The 13,366-nt window shown below is 36.8% G+C and overlaps 1 protein-coding gene across 1 annotated transcript in view; it reads left to right on the top strand.

Annotated features, from left to right (window-relative positions):
* The first annotated feature begins 233 nt into the window (after positions 1–233).
* Positions 234–13,366, top strand: part of ralgdsa (ral guanine nucleotide dissociation stimulator a) — a 51,937-nt gene continuing 38,804 nt past the window's right edge. Inside the window, exon 1 of the mRNA XM_087264012.1 lies at positions 234–568. Coding sequence (XP_087120138.1) covers positions 389–568 — 180 coding nt within the window. The 5' untranslated portion in view covers positions 234–388. The remainder of the gene's footprint in view (positions 569–13,366) is intronic.

The following is a 13,366-nucleotide window of genomic DNA, read 5'->3' as shown; positions in this document are numbered from 1 at the left end:
TGGGGCTTAAAAGGGAGGGGGAAAGAGACAGAGAGAGATACACTGTTACGCAGAGATACTGCATTTTAAAGCGAAATGTACCTGCATACCTACGTCGCATGTACTGTATAGGCGTGGGTGTTGACATGGTTAGGAGATTGTTAGAGACTATGTGCAAAAGGAAACCCTTGGAGGAGGAGGAGAAGGAGGAGGAGGTCGAGTTGTTCAGATTTCTTACCGTCTCCTGAGGCGACAGAAGTAGACAGAGTGTTACTGACAGCGACAGCAAGTTCCTGTTTGTGCACAGGGAAATACAGAGAGAGGCGAGTAGTTTTTGCCTGTGCACTCACTCTGGAAAGGGAACGACTGAAAGGGAGAGAGCACGAGAGAGGGAGGGAGTTGTGTATCAATGAGAGCAGACAAGGGGGAGCAGCATTCCCCTAATATGAAGCAGGCGCCTGGACAGCAGCCTACACTCTCTCCATCGGGTAAGATGGAGCCCAAATCTCTGTTCAGCCTGCATAAAGCTCTGGCTCAACCTGTGAAGATGTGCATGTTTGATTTCCCCGTCTCCATCCTGGACGATCTGGTAAGAGACTGCAGTCGTTCGCTTCTGATTCACCTGATGCGAGTGTGTTGTCATTTGGTCCAAGTGTTGGTTGCGTTCTGCTGTTTTCATGCATGTTGGATTAGAGCCAGTGAGGACTTTAACTGATGTTTCACTGGGAATGCTGGTACAGGCATGTTAGTTTTTGTTGTTTTGTCACTTGTCATTATACAGGTTGATCAATATTGGCGTCTGGAGTTAGTTGGGGATGTCTCGAGCTTAATAGTGAGTTGTACTATTGGCGTGATGAGTAGGACGTTGATGCTATCTGTTTTTTGTTTTGTTTGTTTTTCTGTGGTACTCTTCGGTCAAGAGATGTTCAAGGATGATGTGCTACTTTTGCTAAGTAGCAGGTGTTTTATGTGTCAACACTTCTGCAGGTGTGAGTATGCATTTAGGTTACCGGGCTTGATTTTTATTGCATTTTATATGGTGCACTTCAGTAGAGCTCTGCAACTACTGCTTAAGTTTTATGAGTCATCTTGGAAATGGATGTGATCCGTAGTTAGTCCTCTGGGCTTTGTTTTGGATCTGTTTTAATGCATTGGAGTGAAATGTTTGGTTTATTAAATGCTGCTAATTGTTTAACATTTTTACTAATATTCTTTAGTGGCCATGAAGTAAAAAAATGCAGTGTGACATGTGAGTGCATTTTCTAAATACCTTTTTTAAATACAGTATTTCCTTTGCACTCTTTTTAAAGGGCACCTTTTTTACCCCTTTATGAAGATTTAAGATAAGCCGTTTGTGTCTCCAGAATGTGTCTGTAAAGTTTCAGCTCAAAACACCCATCACATTATTTATTATACCATTCCGAATGTTGGATTTTCTGCTCTAAACACAATGTAGCTGTTTTTGTCTGTGCATTTAATGCTATTTCTCCCTACCCACCGTTCACGTACCTCATTTACCGCCTCGGCTGCGTCAGATAAACAGCACAGTGACAGACATGAAGGAAGCAGATCTCACGTAACGTTTGAGAGAAATACTACAGTAAGAATTTTCCCAATGAGTATTTGATGTATTTGTTGTGGAGTTAATTCAAGCCTTTCTACTACGATGAGTCACACACAATGTTGTTACAATGTTCACACAAACACACACAGCACGTATGTTTAACTTTTGCACTGTTTTTACATGGCAAATGTGACATGATACACGTTAATATCCACTGCTGAATGTACATCCGTTGTTAATGTACAAAAAACTTGATTTCATGTCCACAAACCACGATTGAAGCTTCTTCTTTGATAATTTTACTGACATGCAGCTGTGGTGATAAAGACGGTAAAATAGCTGTAATTCATTACACATATGCTCTGTTTTAAAAACATTTTAAACTTGTAAAACTCATTCTCGATCATATTTGATGATGATTGATGATCACAGAGAGCTGAACAGATCTTTTAATTCCAATTTGCGCATGTCTTGTCTTGTTGATATGATTATTTGCGTTACTACGGAGACATATTATTATGCGGCTGTCAATCAGTTCTGTGGGTGGGGAAAACCACACTCCTACATCATGTTGCCGTGGGCCTCAAAATGAGAGGGATTTGGATCCTATTTTAACGTCAGGAAATTTAAAAGAAGAGACTTGTCTTTTTATCACTCTAATAAGATTGTGGACACACTATACAGGGCTCGAAATTGCGACCATTTTGGTCGCATATGCGCCCGAAATTTTACCTATGCGACCTCAAAATATATTTGGGAGCATTTGAGTGAGTGCTAAAAATTGTTGTGTGCGACCAGTTTTTACTGCAAAATATTCACCACATGCGCGGATTTGGGAGACATTCACGCAGAATGGATAAAAGACTTCCAGTGGCTTCAAGTCCGCTATGAGAAGTCTGTGGGGTGGAATTTTCAGGTAACTGCGTGCCACATCTAGCACGAGAGCTTCTGTTTAATCCTTCATATAATCGCCAGATAGTTTCTGCCGTGCAAGTGGCAGTTATATGTAAAATTTAACACCATGTTAACCATGTAATATCACTACTCATGAAAAGTATTGCTATTAACATGACGTATACATATAATAAGGTACAGTATATGTCAAAAACATCAGTGCAATATAAGACACGACCCGTGAGAACTGCACAGCTATATCATTAACAGATTCATTCATGTCAAGCAGTGCGTGCAGGTCCGGTGAGCTGTCCGTGTATCTTTTGGTCACTCAGCTATGTTATAAAAATCTATTTTCTTATGATGACGGGATTTCGTTGAGACATATTTTCCTCACGCTTGCATATATATTTTTTTCCTTGTTAGTTTGATTAGAGTTGATTTCAAATGCAATAAATATGTTTGTATAAAACTTGTAGTAACAATGCTTATAAGTGCGACTAAATTTTGGCTGTTGCACCTAAATTTTTAAAGTTAGGAGCACCGGTGCTACCAAGCAAAAAGGTTTATTTCGAGCCCTGCTATACCTGCACACAGTTCTGTCCATACAGCTTCAAAAAGATGATTTTCATCATAGGTGCCATCATAAATTATTCATTTTAAACTTTTATTTAATGTTTACAATACAAATCCTATTCGATTCATTTATTTGGTAAATAAAGCAAGTCTCTCATATAATATATCTTCCATATATCTACTAAAAGACAGAAATTATTACTTTACAAACTGTATTGTAAGTAAATCATATGAACGTTTACATATTACTCTGTAATATTACTCGAATTAATTAAAAAACTGAATAAATTAAATGTACACACATTTACACACAACTAAATAAATAGACTTAATGATGGGGTGAAAATCTGCATAAATCTGTGGATTTCTGCGCGCGCAAATTTCGTGTGGGCCTTGTCATAACTCTATAAAAATCTTAAGTTGATATAAATCCCCAACACTAAATAGTAATTTAAAGTAATACATATGGAACAGCGTGGTTTCATTAATGATCAGTATGTTTTCAGCAGTGATGTGACTGTATCAGATCAGCGTGTCTGCGTGTCTCAGCCAGTGACTGTCTGTACTCATTTGTGACTTGGACAAGGCTTTTGATAGAGTTTCTCTTTTGGCCTCAGCCATGAGGAGAAAGCACTTTTAAATGCCAAGTTCTGAGTGTCAAAGCGCCTTGGAATCATAATGGAGCTCCAGAGAATACAGCAGGGTAATAAATTGAGCCACAGAATGGTGTTTCTGTGGCACTAAAGAAAGAAAAGTATGTGAGCTCTCTCTGTAAAAAAAAAAAAAGAATCGGAGGTTTACACACTATGTTGGGTCAGTGAATTAAGTTTTGACCTATTTCTGAAAAGAAGCTGAGTGTCATTAGTACTTTAGCTGTTGTTTTGAAAAGCACCGTTGGCTTGTTAGAACATCAGCATTGTTTTAGGCCGCATAGACACACATTGACAAAGTCTGGCCTCTTGAACATCAATATCCACCTGTGTGGACGTTCTGTGTTTGTGGGTCAGGTTTTGTCTAGTCTCACAGAGCCAGACCTTTGATGGTCCATAATCCAGTTAATTCTAGCCAAGAGTGGCATGCTGGTAAAAAATGGATTGTACAAGCACAGAAAACAGTCAATGTTTAGAGACTCCAGTTACACACAGTAAACATACACTAATTCAAATATATAGGCTAATCATCAGGCTCAAGTTATCTTGATTAAAAATATTTGATGTTAATTACTTGTGTCAAACCCATTGATTATTGTAAACGATTGAATCAATTCTTATGAGGCTATTACCTTAAATTAATTTATTCATTTATAATTTTCCTTCGCATAGTCTCTATTTCAGTGGAATGAACCACCAACTAATCCATCAAATGTGTTACACAGTGGATGGCCTTCCAGCCGCAACCCAGTACTGGGAAACACCTATACACACGCATTCAAACACACACTACGGCCAATTTAGTTTATTTAATTCACCTATAGTGCATGTCTTTAGACTAGGGGAAACCGGAGCACACGGAGGAAACCCATGCCAACACAGGGAGAACATGCAAACTCCACACAGAAATGCCAGTTGCCCCAGCCAGGACTCAAACCAGAGACCTTCCAGCTGTGAGGCAACAGTGCTAACCACTGAGCCACCATGACGCCCTTATTACCTTAAATGTAATTTTTTATTATTTTTTCAGGAGAACTGCTGACAAGCTACACAAATCATGTGTTAAATTAAAATAATACTAAAAATAAATAAAATATTACTTCTGTAAAGTATTAAGTGTTCTTTTCCGATTTTAAAATTACAAAATTGTACGTGATTGTTTTAGGTATTCTTTTGGTTTTATTACAAATAATGGGATGTAATTACTATTGATAATTATTGATAAAAATTACAATAATAAAACCCAGATGGTTCGGATACAAATAATATACAAATAAAGACATTTCTGTAATCTTTAACTGTACACTTGCTTTGGCCAGATCATTTGCATCACTGAATCAGTAATTGGAGGCTTGCTGTGATCAGATGATTTGAATTGGTAAATCATCAATTTTAGACTCACTCTGACCTGATTGGTTGAGTTGCTCTGACCAGACCATTTGAATATGTGAGTCGTTAACTGGAGACTCACTCTGGCCGTTTTCAATTCCAAGAATGCTGAGAACAGACTTGCGTTCTTGTGAAGAGCGGTCACCTCGGAAAACCAAACCCCGGCATGCGAAAAGACAGAACGAGTTTGGTGTTTAAGTCTGCATCGATGCATCCTTGTTATCAAGAACACATTCGAGAACTTTCATGCATCCTCCGTTTTTGCGATTTTGAGTTTTGAAACTGAACTTTGGCAGTAGATGATGACGTTACACGAGAACATGAGGACGCAAGAACGCATATTGAGAAACAGCCACTGATATGATCATTTAAATTAGTGAATCTTTAATGGGAGATTCACACTGAATATTTGAATCAGTGAGCTTTTGAAATGAAAACAGATACAGCTAGATTAGTCCAATTCACAAATTAATAATTCAATGCAATATCCAAACTGAATTTATCTCGGCCAGCCCAAAGCTTAACCACAACTTCACTATACAGCAGGGCACCTTGACAATAACTCCTTCTAGGAATGTCAGGAACCTAGGAGTAGTTATTGATGACTAGTCTGTTCTTTCAGATTTGCTTTATTTGACACCTGGTAGATTAGACCTTTCTTAACCAAACATGCTGCTCAAATGCATGTCCAAGCTCTTCTCCTCTCCAAGATGGATTCTTGCAATACTTTCTTGGCTGCTTCCCATCCAACACCATCAAGCTTCTACAACTGATTTAGAATAAAGAGAAACAAGTCTCTAATGCTGCTTTAACAATAGACACGGATGAAGCGTCAAGTGGGAGTGTTTACATGTTTGCAAAGACCCAAATAGACATCCTGCAGTGTAATTCGCACAAATCGCTCTGATTAACCAATCAGGAGCTTGCTCTTTTAGGGGTGTGATTTATGACATGGCGCAAGTGGATGAACTTGAAGTTCATGGACTCAGACTCGGCCCCGAACTAATATATGCTGTTTTTCAGCCTTCCTAAAGCACATAAGCACAGTTGTTCTCTCAATAAAATCCACGTTTAGCCATTTAGCAATGAAGCTAGAGTCAACGGGCAGAAAGAAGCCCTTCCCATGATGCAAATCCACGTCTATTGTGAATTGAATTTAATGCATAAATGAAGTGAGTTAAACTTACTTTGCTAGTTACATGAAAATAGTACAATTTATTTGCGTGTTCCGCATCTGGTATGAACACAGCATACTGAACCAAAAGGAGTACATGTTATACCTTTATTTTGTCAATCTACACCAGATGACCACCATGTTCCTGGAGATCTACTTCCTGCAGAGTTCAGCTCCAACCCTGACAAACACAACTTGACCAATGAGGTATAGGCACAGCTAGTGTTTTCAGCCAACAATAAACTACTGGTAAAAGGTTTATGTGACTATTATCCATACTTTTCTTTTACAGTAACGATATTACAATGTTATTAAAATAGACCAGTTCAATAGGCTTAAGCATTCATTTAATTGTTGAAGCATAAAACAGGATGAAAGACTGTGTAAATGAAAGCGGCGTCAGTGGCAGGCTTGCGCAGAAACTCCATTAAATATACTGGGGTAAAATAATTTTCCATATTTCCACAAGACATGGTGCGGAAATGTTTAATTTTAATACTGTGCCTCTTGTCCATTCTGAGACCCATTTTATTTTGTATGTTAATCAGGCAATGAAGATCACTGAATTTGAAAGAAATCAGTTCTTAAACGTGGCAATTTTGTAATGGTGCGACAGGTCACCAGAAGCCCTTGGACTGGCAGACTGAAAATTAAAAGTCTGTGTGCATATACTCCATTAATTAGGACCTGAAACAGCACTTGGTAATTACAGACAAGTATGTTCGATCAGGGTTGCGACTGAAATCTGCAGGAAGGTAGATCTAGTAATCGGTGCTCGTATCAATTTCGAGGCACTGTTATCCCTACAAATCAACCGCTGACTCTGCACTCATTTACTTCAGCCTGATGAGCTCGGTAGGAACCTGTGCTCTGCTAATAAAAGTTGCCTTGTGATACCATGGGCCACAGAATCAATCACAAAGACATTTACTTTTAATGTTTCATACTGGTGAAAAGACATGTCAAACAGCTGAGTGTCTGGCCATTTTTAAGAAACTTCTGAAAACACGTCTGTAATATCAATATGTATGTCCAGGTTTATTAAATGGCAGAATTACACAAAAGTGCAATTTAAATACAGCACCACAGAATAGACATATTCAAAAAATAGACAAGCTTAATATTGGTGGGCACAAGACAAAAACTAAAGCCTATTACATTCAAAATTTAAAGACTTAAGAAAGCCATTTTCAACTGTATCTGTGACATTTTAAAAACTGTTTGTGTTATTGACAGTTCAGGTGCAAGAAGAATATATCACATGCTGTCTGAGGGAATGATGATTGAGCTGGTAATATGTGACTCAGTTGTTTGTTCCCAGTGATCTTTTGAATCATAAAGCATATTAAAAAAAAACATATTTAGCAAACAATGTTTGAATGGTGTGTTCCTCTGACATTTAAAATAAATATGTGTGGGATCTTCTACCTCAAAGCACATGCTCTCTGTTCTTTGCGGTGCTTCCACCTGGCAACAACAGCTGTAGCCATTTCAAGTGCAACATTTAAGACATGTTTTTTTGTGTGTTAAATAATAGCGCAAATACCTGTAATTTGAGGAGTGAAAACTTTATCAAATCGCATTTTGTGATTAATTAAAATACTTAGTTACTTCACATAAAATTGGCATATGACCAGGAAACTCCTACAAATCATATTCAATAAAGTCAGGTGCAAAAATAGCTGCGTTTACACTCTTTTAGCACTATTCATCGCTGCACATGTTTTGTAAATACCAACAGTACTAATTTACAGTTTTTCCTATTTGCTTTGACCGGGTAAAGAAACTAGAATCCACTCCATTTTCATTATCATTATCCCAGCCGAGCAGAAAACATGTCTGGCAAATGTGTAAACCCTTTCTCATTGGATTGACACATTTTCCCCAACATTTTCCTGTTAACACGGATGTTATTTAAGCAGTCCAAACTCCATAGTTTTAGCTATGGTAACCAAATATAAACCATTTATTCCTGACTATTAGAAACTATCAACTTTGTATGAAGTCATTAAAGCACTGGTTTGACACTCCTTCACACAAATCTTTAATTAGAATTAAAAAAAAAAAGGTGGCCGGTCAGTGTTGTTCTTTGCCAGCATGAATGGAGGAGGTCAGTAGTGGCTATGTCTTCTACTCTGATAGATTTGTCTGTATTTTGGTTTATATGAGTCTTCTCAAATATTTACAGTATTTTAATATTTTTGTCTAGTCTGTTTTTTAACAGTATTTCAGTTTTCAGCCACAGTTTGAAAAATATATTTTCCAATATATTTTGTTGTCCATTGTGTTGTGATTAATTAAAAGCTCATATACTGGTTTGAACGTTTTGTTGTTTGATGGCAAAATTGACTTTTTTGCATATTTTAAATGTTTTAGCACATTTAGTTTTTCAAGCAAAATGTGTCATTTTGACAATGAGTGACGCTGTTTAGACTTGTGTGTTAACTGTTTTGAAATTGTGGAGTTTCAGTTGACGACTGCATCAAAGCAATTAAGAAAAGCTGTACAAAGAACTTGTTCTGACTAGTAAATTTGGCCAGTAATCATTTAATTGTGGGAAATTGCCTCATTGTTAATTTATGGGATAACATTGTGCAATTCTGAGTGTGCTTCTCACAGGTGAGTGGGTTTTACAAACCACCTGTAATCACACTCTTTCCTCTCTCTCTCTCTGTGTGTGTGTGTGTGTGTGTGTGTGTGTGTGTGTGTGTGTGTGTGTGTGTGTGTGTGTGTGTGTGTGTGTGAACTTCTTCTGGAGAAAGTCTTATTTGTTTTATTTAGGCTAAAATAAAAGCAGTTTTTAATGTTTTAAAAAACATTTAAAGGTCAATATTATTAACCTCTTTAAGCTATATATTTTTTCGATAGTCTACTGAACAAACCATCATAATTCAATAACTTGCCTAAATACCCTAACCTGCCTAGTTAACCTAATTAACCTAGTTAAGCTCTTAAATGTCACTTCAAGCTCAATAGAAGTGTCTTGAAAAATATCTAGTCAAATATTATGTCCTACCATCATGGCAAAGATAATATAAATCAGTTATTAGAGATGAGTTATTAAAACTATTATGTTTAAAAATGTGTTGTAAAAAATCCTTTCTCCGTTAAACAGAAATTGGGAAAAAAATAAACAGGGGGGCTAATAATGTGTGTGTTTGTGTTTTGTGCATTTGTATGCAAAATAAATATTGAACTAACTTAGCATCTATATATTGCTTTCTGGTGATTTGAAGTGATTATTTTATCCTCATTTGTTAGTTCCCTTTGGATTAAAGTGTCTGACGAATGAGTAAATGTAAATGTAGTTAAAGGTGAACATTGAAATAAACTGAATACTGACATTGCTATTCTAGAGCGGCACGGTGGCTTACTTGCCAGCACTGTCGCCTCACAGCAAGAAGGCCAATTGTTCACGTCCCAATTGGGTCAGTTGGCATTTCTGTGTTAAGTTTACAAGTTCTCCCCATGCTGCGGGGGTTTCCTTTGGGTGCTCTGGTTTCCCCTACAGTCCAAAGACATGTGCTATAGGTGAATTACATTAAACTAAATTGGCCTAAATTAAACTACACTATGAGTGTGAATAAGTGTGTTAATACCGCTTTGACGACCTATAGAGACTAAATAAAAGGAAAATGAATGAATGAATAAATGGACTCAAACATGTTTAATTGAAAATAATTGTGTACAAATTACAAATTGGTTACAAACTTCTGCCATCATGTTTTATAGCAGACAAAAATGTTTTCAACAAAGAACAACCTTTTTATAAAATGTAGTGGAAGAATATAAAAGAATAAAATACAGACACTTAGTGATGTTTTATAAACAAATTTTAAGAAGAGCATGTGAAGATTTTATAACAATTCTAACGCATCATTAACAATCATTCCATTATCCAATCAGCATTAGACCAAACCCTACATAAATGCCAAACTTGACCTACCTGCATTATCTCACGACTTTAGCATCCCTCCACCATCCCGACATCTCACCTCTTAAATCTATCTACCTGGAGGGCGCGTTCTGGGGCTGGGCTTGACACTTCACTCAAACCCCAACGTCTCTCCCTTTCCTGACAAGGGGAATAATACAAGTTGGGGTATCTTTTCCAAGCTCAAACATCTGTAAGTGTGAACTCCTGAAACAAAAATAAAGTTCAGTGCCAGAGTGAATATGGTTTCTGTCCACTACTGTAGTTAACTGTAGACAGTTTTGTCTAGATTTAGTTACAAAATCTGCCCCACAACGAAAGTAAAACTCTTAAATAGAAGTTTAGATTTTATAAATGAACATCGCATGCTGGGAAATGTAATAAAGTATTGTGTAAAATGTTCTCAAATCTACAATGACATCCTGTGAACATTTGCCCAAACACAACAAGGTTCGATTCCTTGGCAAAGAAACTTGTCACACAGGTTTTACTTCAGCTTGATTGCCTCACTTGCTATTTCGTTTTCTGTGGGAATTCTTCTGAATTCCCAGCACAGCAAAGTGCATCAGTCATTAATAATGATTCTGTAGCAAGGCTGAGGTTGTCAATAGATGAGCTTATTACAGCAAGCGTTGTGGTCTTCGGTCAGAGTTAGAGTTGTGTTACCATGTTCCCTGCGTATTGATACAGCTGTTTGAGTCTACACGTGTCAGACAGGGCCAGTGTTTTTGGGGTCAGCGGATGGCGAAGGAGAATTTTACATAACTGTCACGAGATTGAGGATATTGTGCAGTTCATGCTACAAGAACTCAATTAGGAAGGTGATGTGTTGGAAAGACAGGATTGATCAACTCATTCAACTGATACGCTGGTGTGGCTTGGGTTGTATGTACGTGAATGGAGATCTGTACTGTGAGTTGGGAGATTTAGAGGAACGGAAACAGGTAAGAACCTCTTCTGTTAACAGCCAGTGTGTCTCAGGAGATATAGCTAGCTATAACCAGATTCAGATTAATGTATTTTATGAATATGTTTTATATTTTATGTTGTCTTATTTGTGGAGTAGGCAGATTAGTAACATATTTGATGAATACTTATAAGTAGTTCCTGAAACATGAAATGAGATTTTAGTCAATGATAGTGGGCTGTTACTAAAGAAATAAGTTGGAATCATGCATAGAGTTGACATTTCTCGTACAGAAATATCCTGAAGGTGGTATTGTTTGTGTGTGTGTGTGAACAAATTGATAGCAATGTTTGACAAGTAGTTTCCTGCTCCTTTTAAATCTCTTTTAGCTGTATGATTGTATCTCTCAGGTGCTTTCCACAGCCTGTGTTCCTTATCCACATCTGGGTCATTCTGTTTTTGACATAGTAAACAAAAGAAAGAAAGAAAGAAAGAAAGAAAGAAAGAAAGAAAGAAAGAAAGAAAGAGAAAGAAAACATGTAGAAATCAAAAGTGAAATCCATTCCAACGAATCTCGAAGTTCTCTGAATTTACAGATAGAGACTGTTTACGTGACGTTGCATTTTCTGTCACATATGACAAAAATGAAAATAATTGATATTGTCATCATTTGAAATGCAGTTATGATAGACAATAGTTTGACTTGCATAGACATCTTGTTATAAAAATGCTGTGTTGTTACATTTTGCAATTGTCCTGCTGGATGACTGTCTTGTTGAAAAAATGACAGCTCTTTTTAATTAAAAACAAGTCGTAAAAATCATTGATAAATACCTCGGGTCTATTTTTACAATTGGCTATTTAAGTAAATGGCAATCATTTTATTCATCCATATATTTCTAAAAACACAGGAACTTTATACATTTGTCACTGAAAACTATATCATTTGCTGTGCCTTCATATGCTCATTATAAACTGGACAATTCCACAAAAATACTTAATTTAGTTGAAGGACACCAATCAAGATCGTGTGACTGAAGCCCATGACATGCACCTGAATTTTTGCTTTACATATTGAACTTTTTTGTAATCATTACAAAATTGTTAAGATTTGTTGTCCTTTCCTTTTGCAACCCTATTATTGGAAAATGTCCTACAAATCTGAAAGGACGTAGAGAAAAATATTATTCATGATTTCAGAGAAAATATTATAGCACTATATCTAGATAAGTGTCCAACAATGAAGAACAATCACTCTCACACCATTTGTATATTATTGAGAGTTCTTATTTTTATATCATGCCATGGGACTTATTTACACTACAGTTCACTAAAAAGTGAATTTAAAAAAGTAAAAAAAATTGATAAAGTTAGTACATTCTCAAACATCAGACTACGTTAATGATAGCAATTTAATTAAAAAAAATAGTGTTTTACAAAAAAACTTTGTCAACTACCCATATAATGTAGAAAATATATTGTGTAAGCACCACAAATCAATCAAACATCATTGATTCCATTCTCGTTAACACTGGGTTGTTGTGAATCCGCTGAAAATTTTGAGTAAGCAAAGGAGGACAAAAAAAAGATAGCTTTGTTTACAGACGCATTACATTTGTCCCCGTTTGAAATGTAGCTCAAAGTACATTTCTCAGGTTGACACAGGCTTCAGAGTGGGTTCAGGGTGTTGTTTGCTAACATTTATGTGAGAACTCTGATGGCCTTGATTCCTGCTTATAGGAAGGACAGTTTTAAACACCTTTAGCCATGTTGCAATGTCCACTCGGAATTGGTTCCAGATAATGGATAATGGTCCTATAACCACCTGTTTTTTGTCTGTGAAAAATATAAATGAAGCTTCTTGAAAGAATTATAAACCATGCTGGTGCTAAACAAGAGCAACAAGCTGTTATCTATCAATCTCAGCAGAGAGCAGCACAAACAGTGGTTGTGCAATTGAGTTCATGCTGTAGCAGAGATAGCCTTAGCCTAAGTATACAAGTTACAGCAAACTTTTGGTGTCAGGGGTCATTAGTTTTGAAAGAAAAATACCACAGGGACATTTAGGCCTCAAAATCAAATAAAACGCAATGGACCCTTTTCACATTTCCAGGTTTCTCCCATGCGGAAGTCGTGGGTAAACTTGAAGAGGAGTGAATGGGAGAGTACAACAAATACATTTTTTGCATTCCTATTTGCTCAAATAATAAAAAAATAACTCCTCAATTGTGTTTTCAAGCCTTCTAGAGAAAGGAAAAAATAGTGTGAGAGCAACATACCCTCTCGTCCATAGACGCTG

This window comes from Danio rerio, chromosome 8 (assembly GCF_052040795.2).
Source record: "Danio rerio strain M-AB ecotype USA chromosome 8, GRCz13ab, whole genome shotgun sequence".
NCBI classification, from domain to species: Eukaryota; Metazoa; Chordata; class Actinopteri; order Cypriniformes; family Danionidae; genus Danio; species Danio rerio.
The sequence above is the reverse complement of the archived record's forward strand: the minus strand, read 5'-3'. Positions and strand labels throughout refer to the sequence as shown.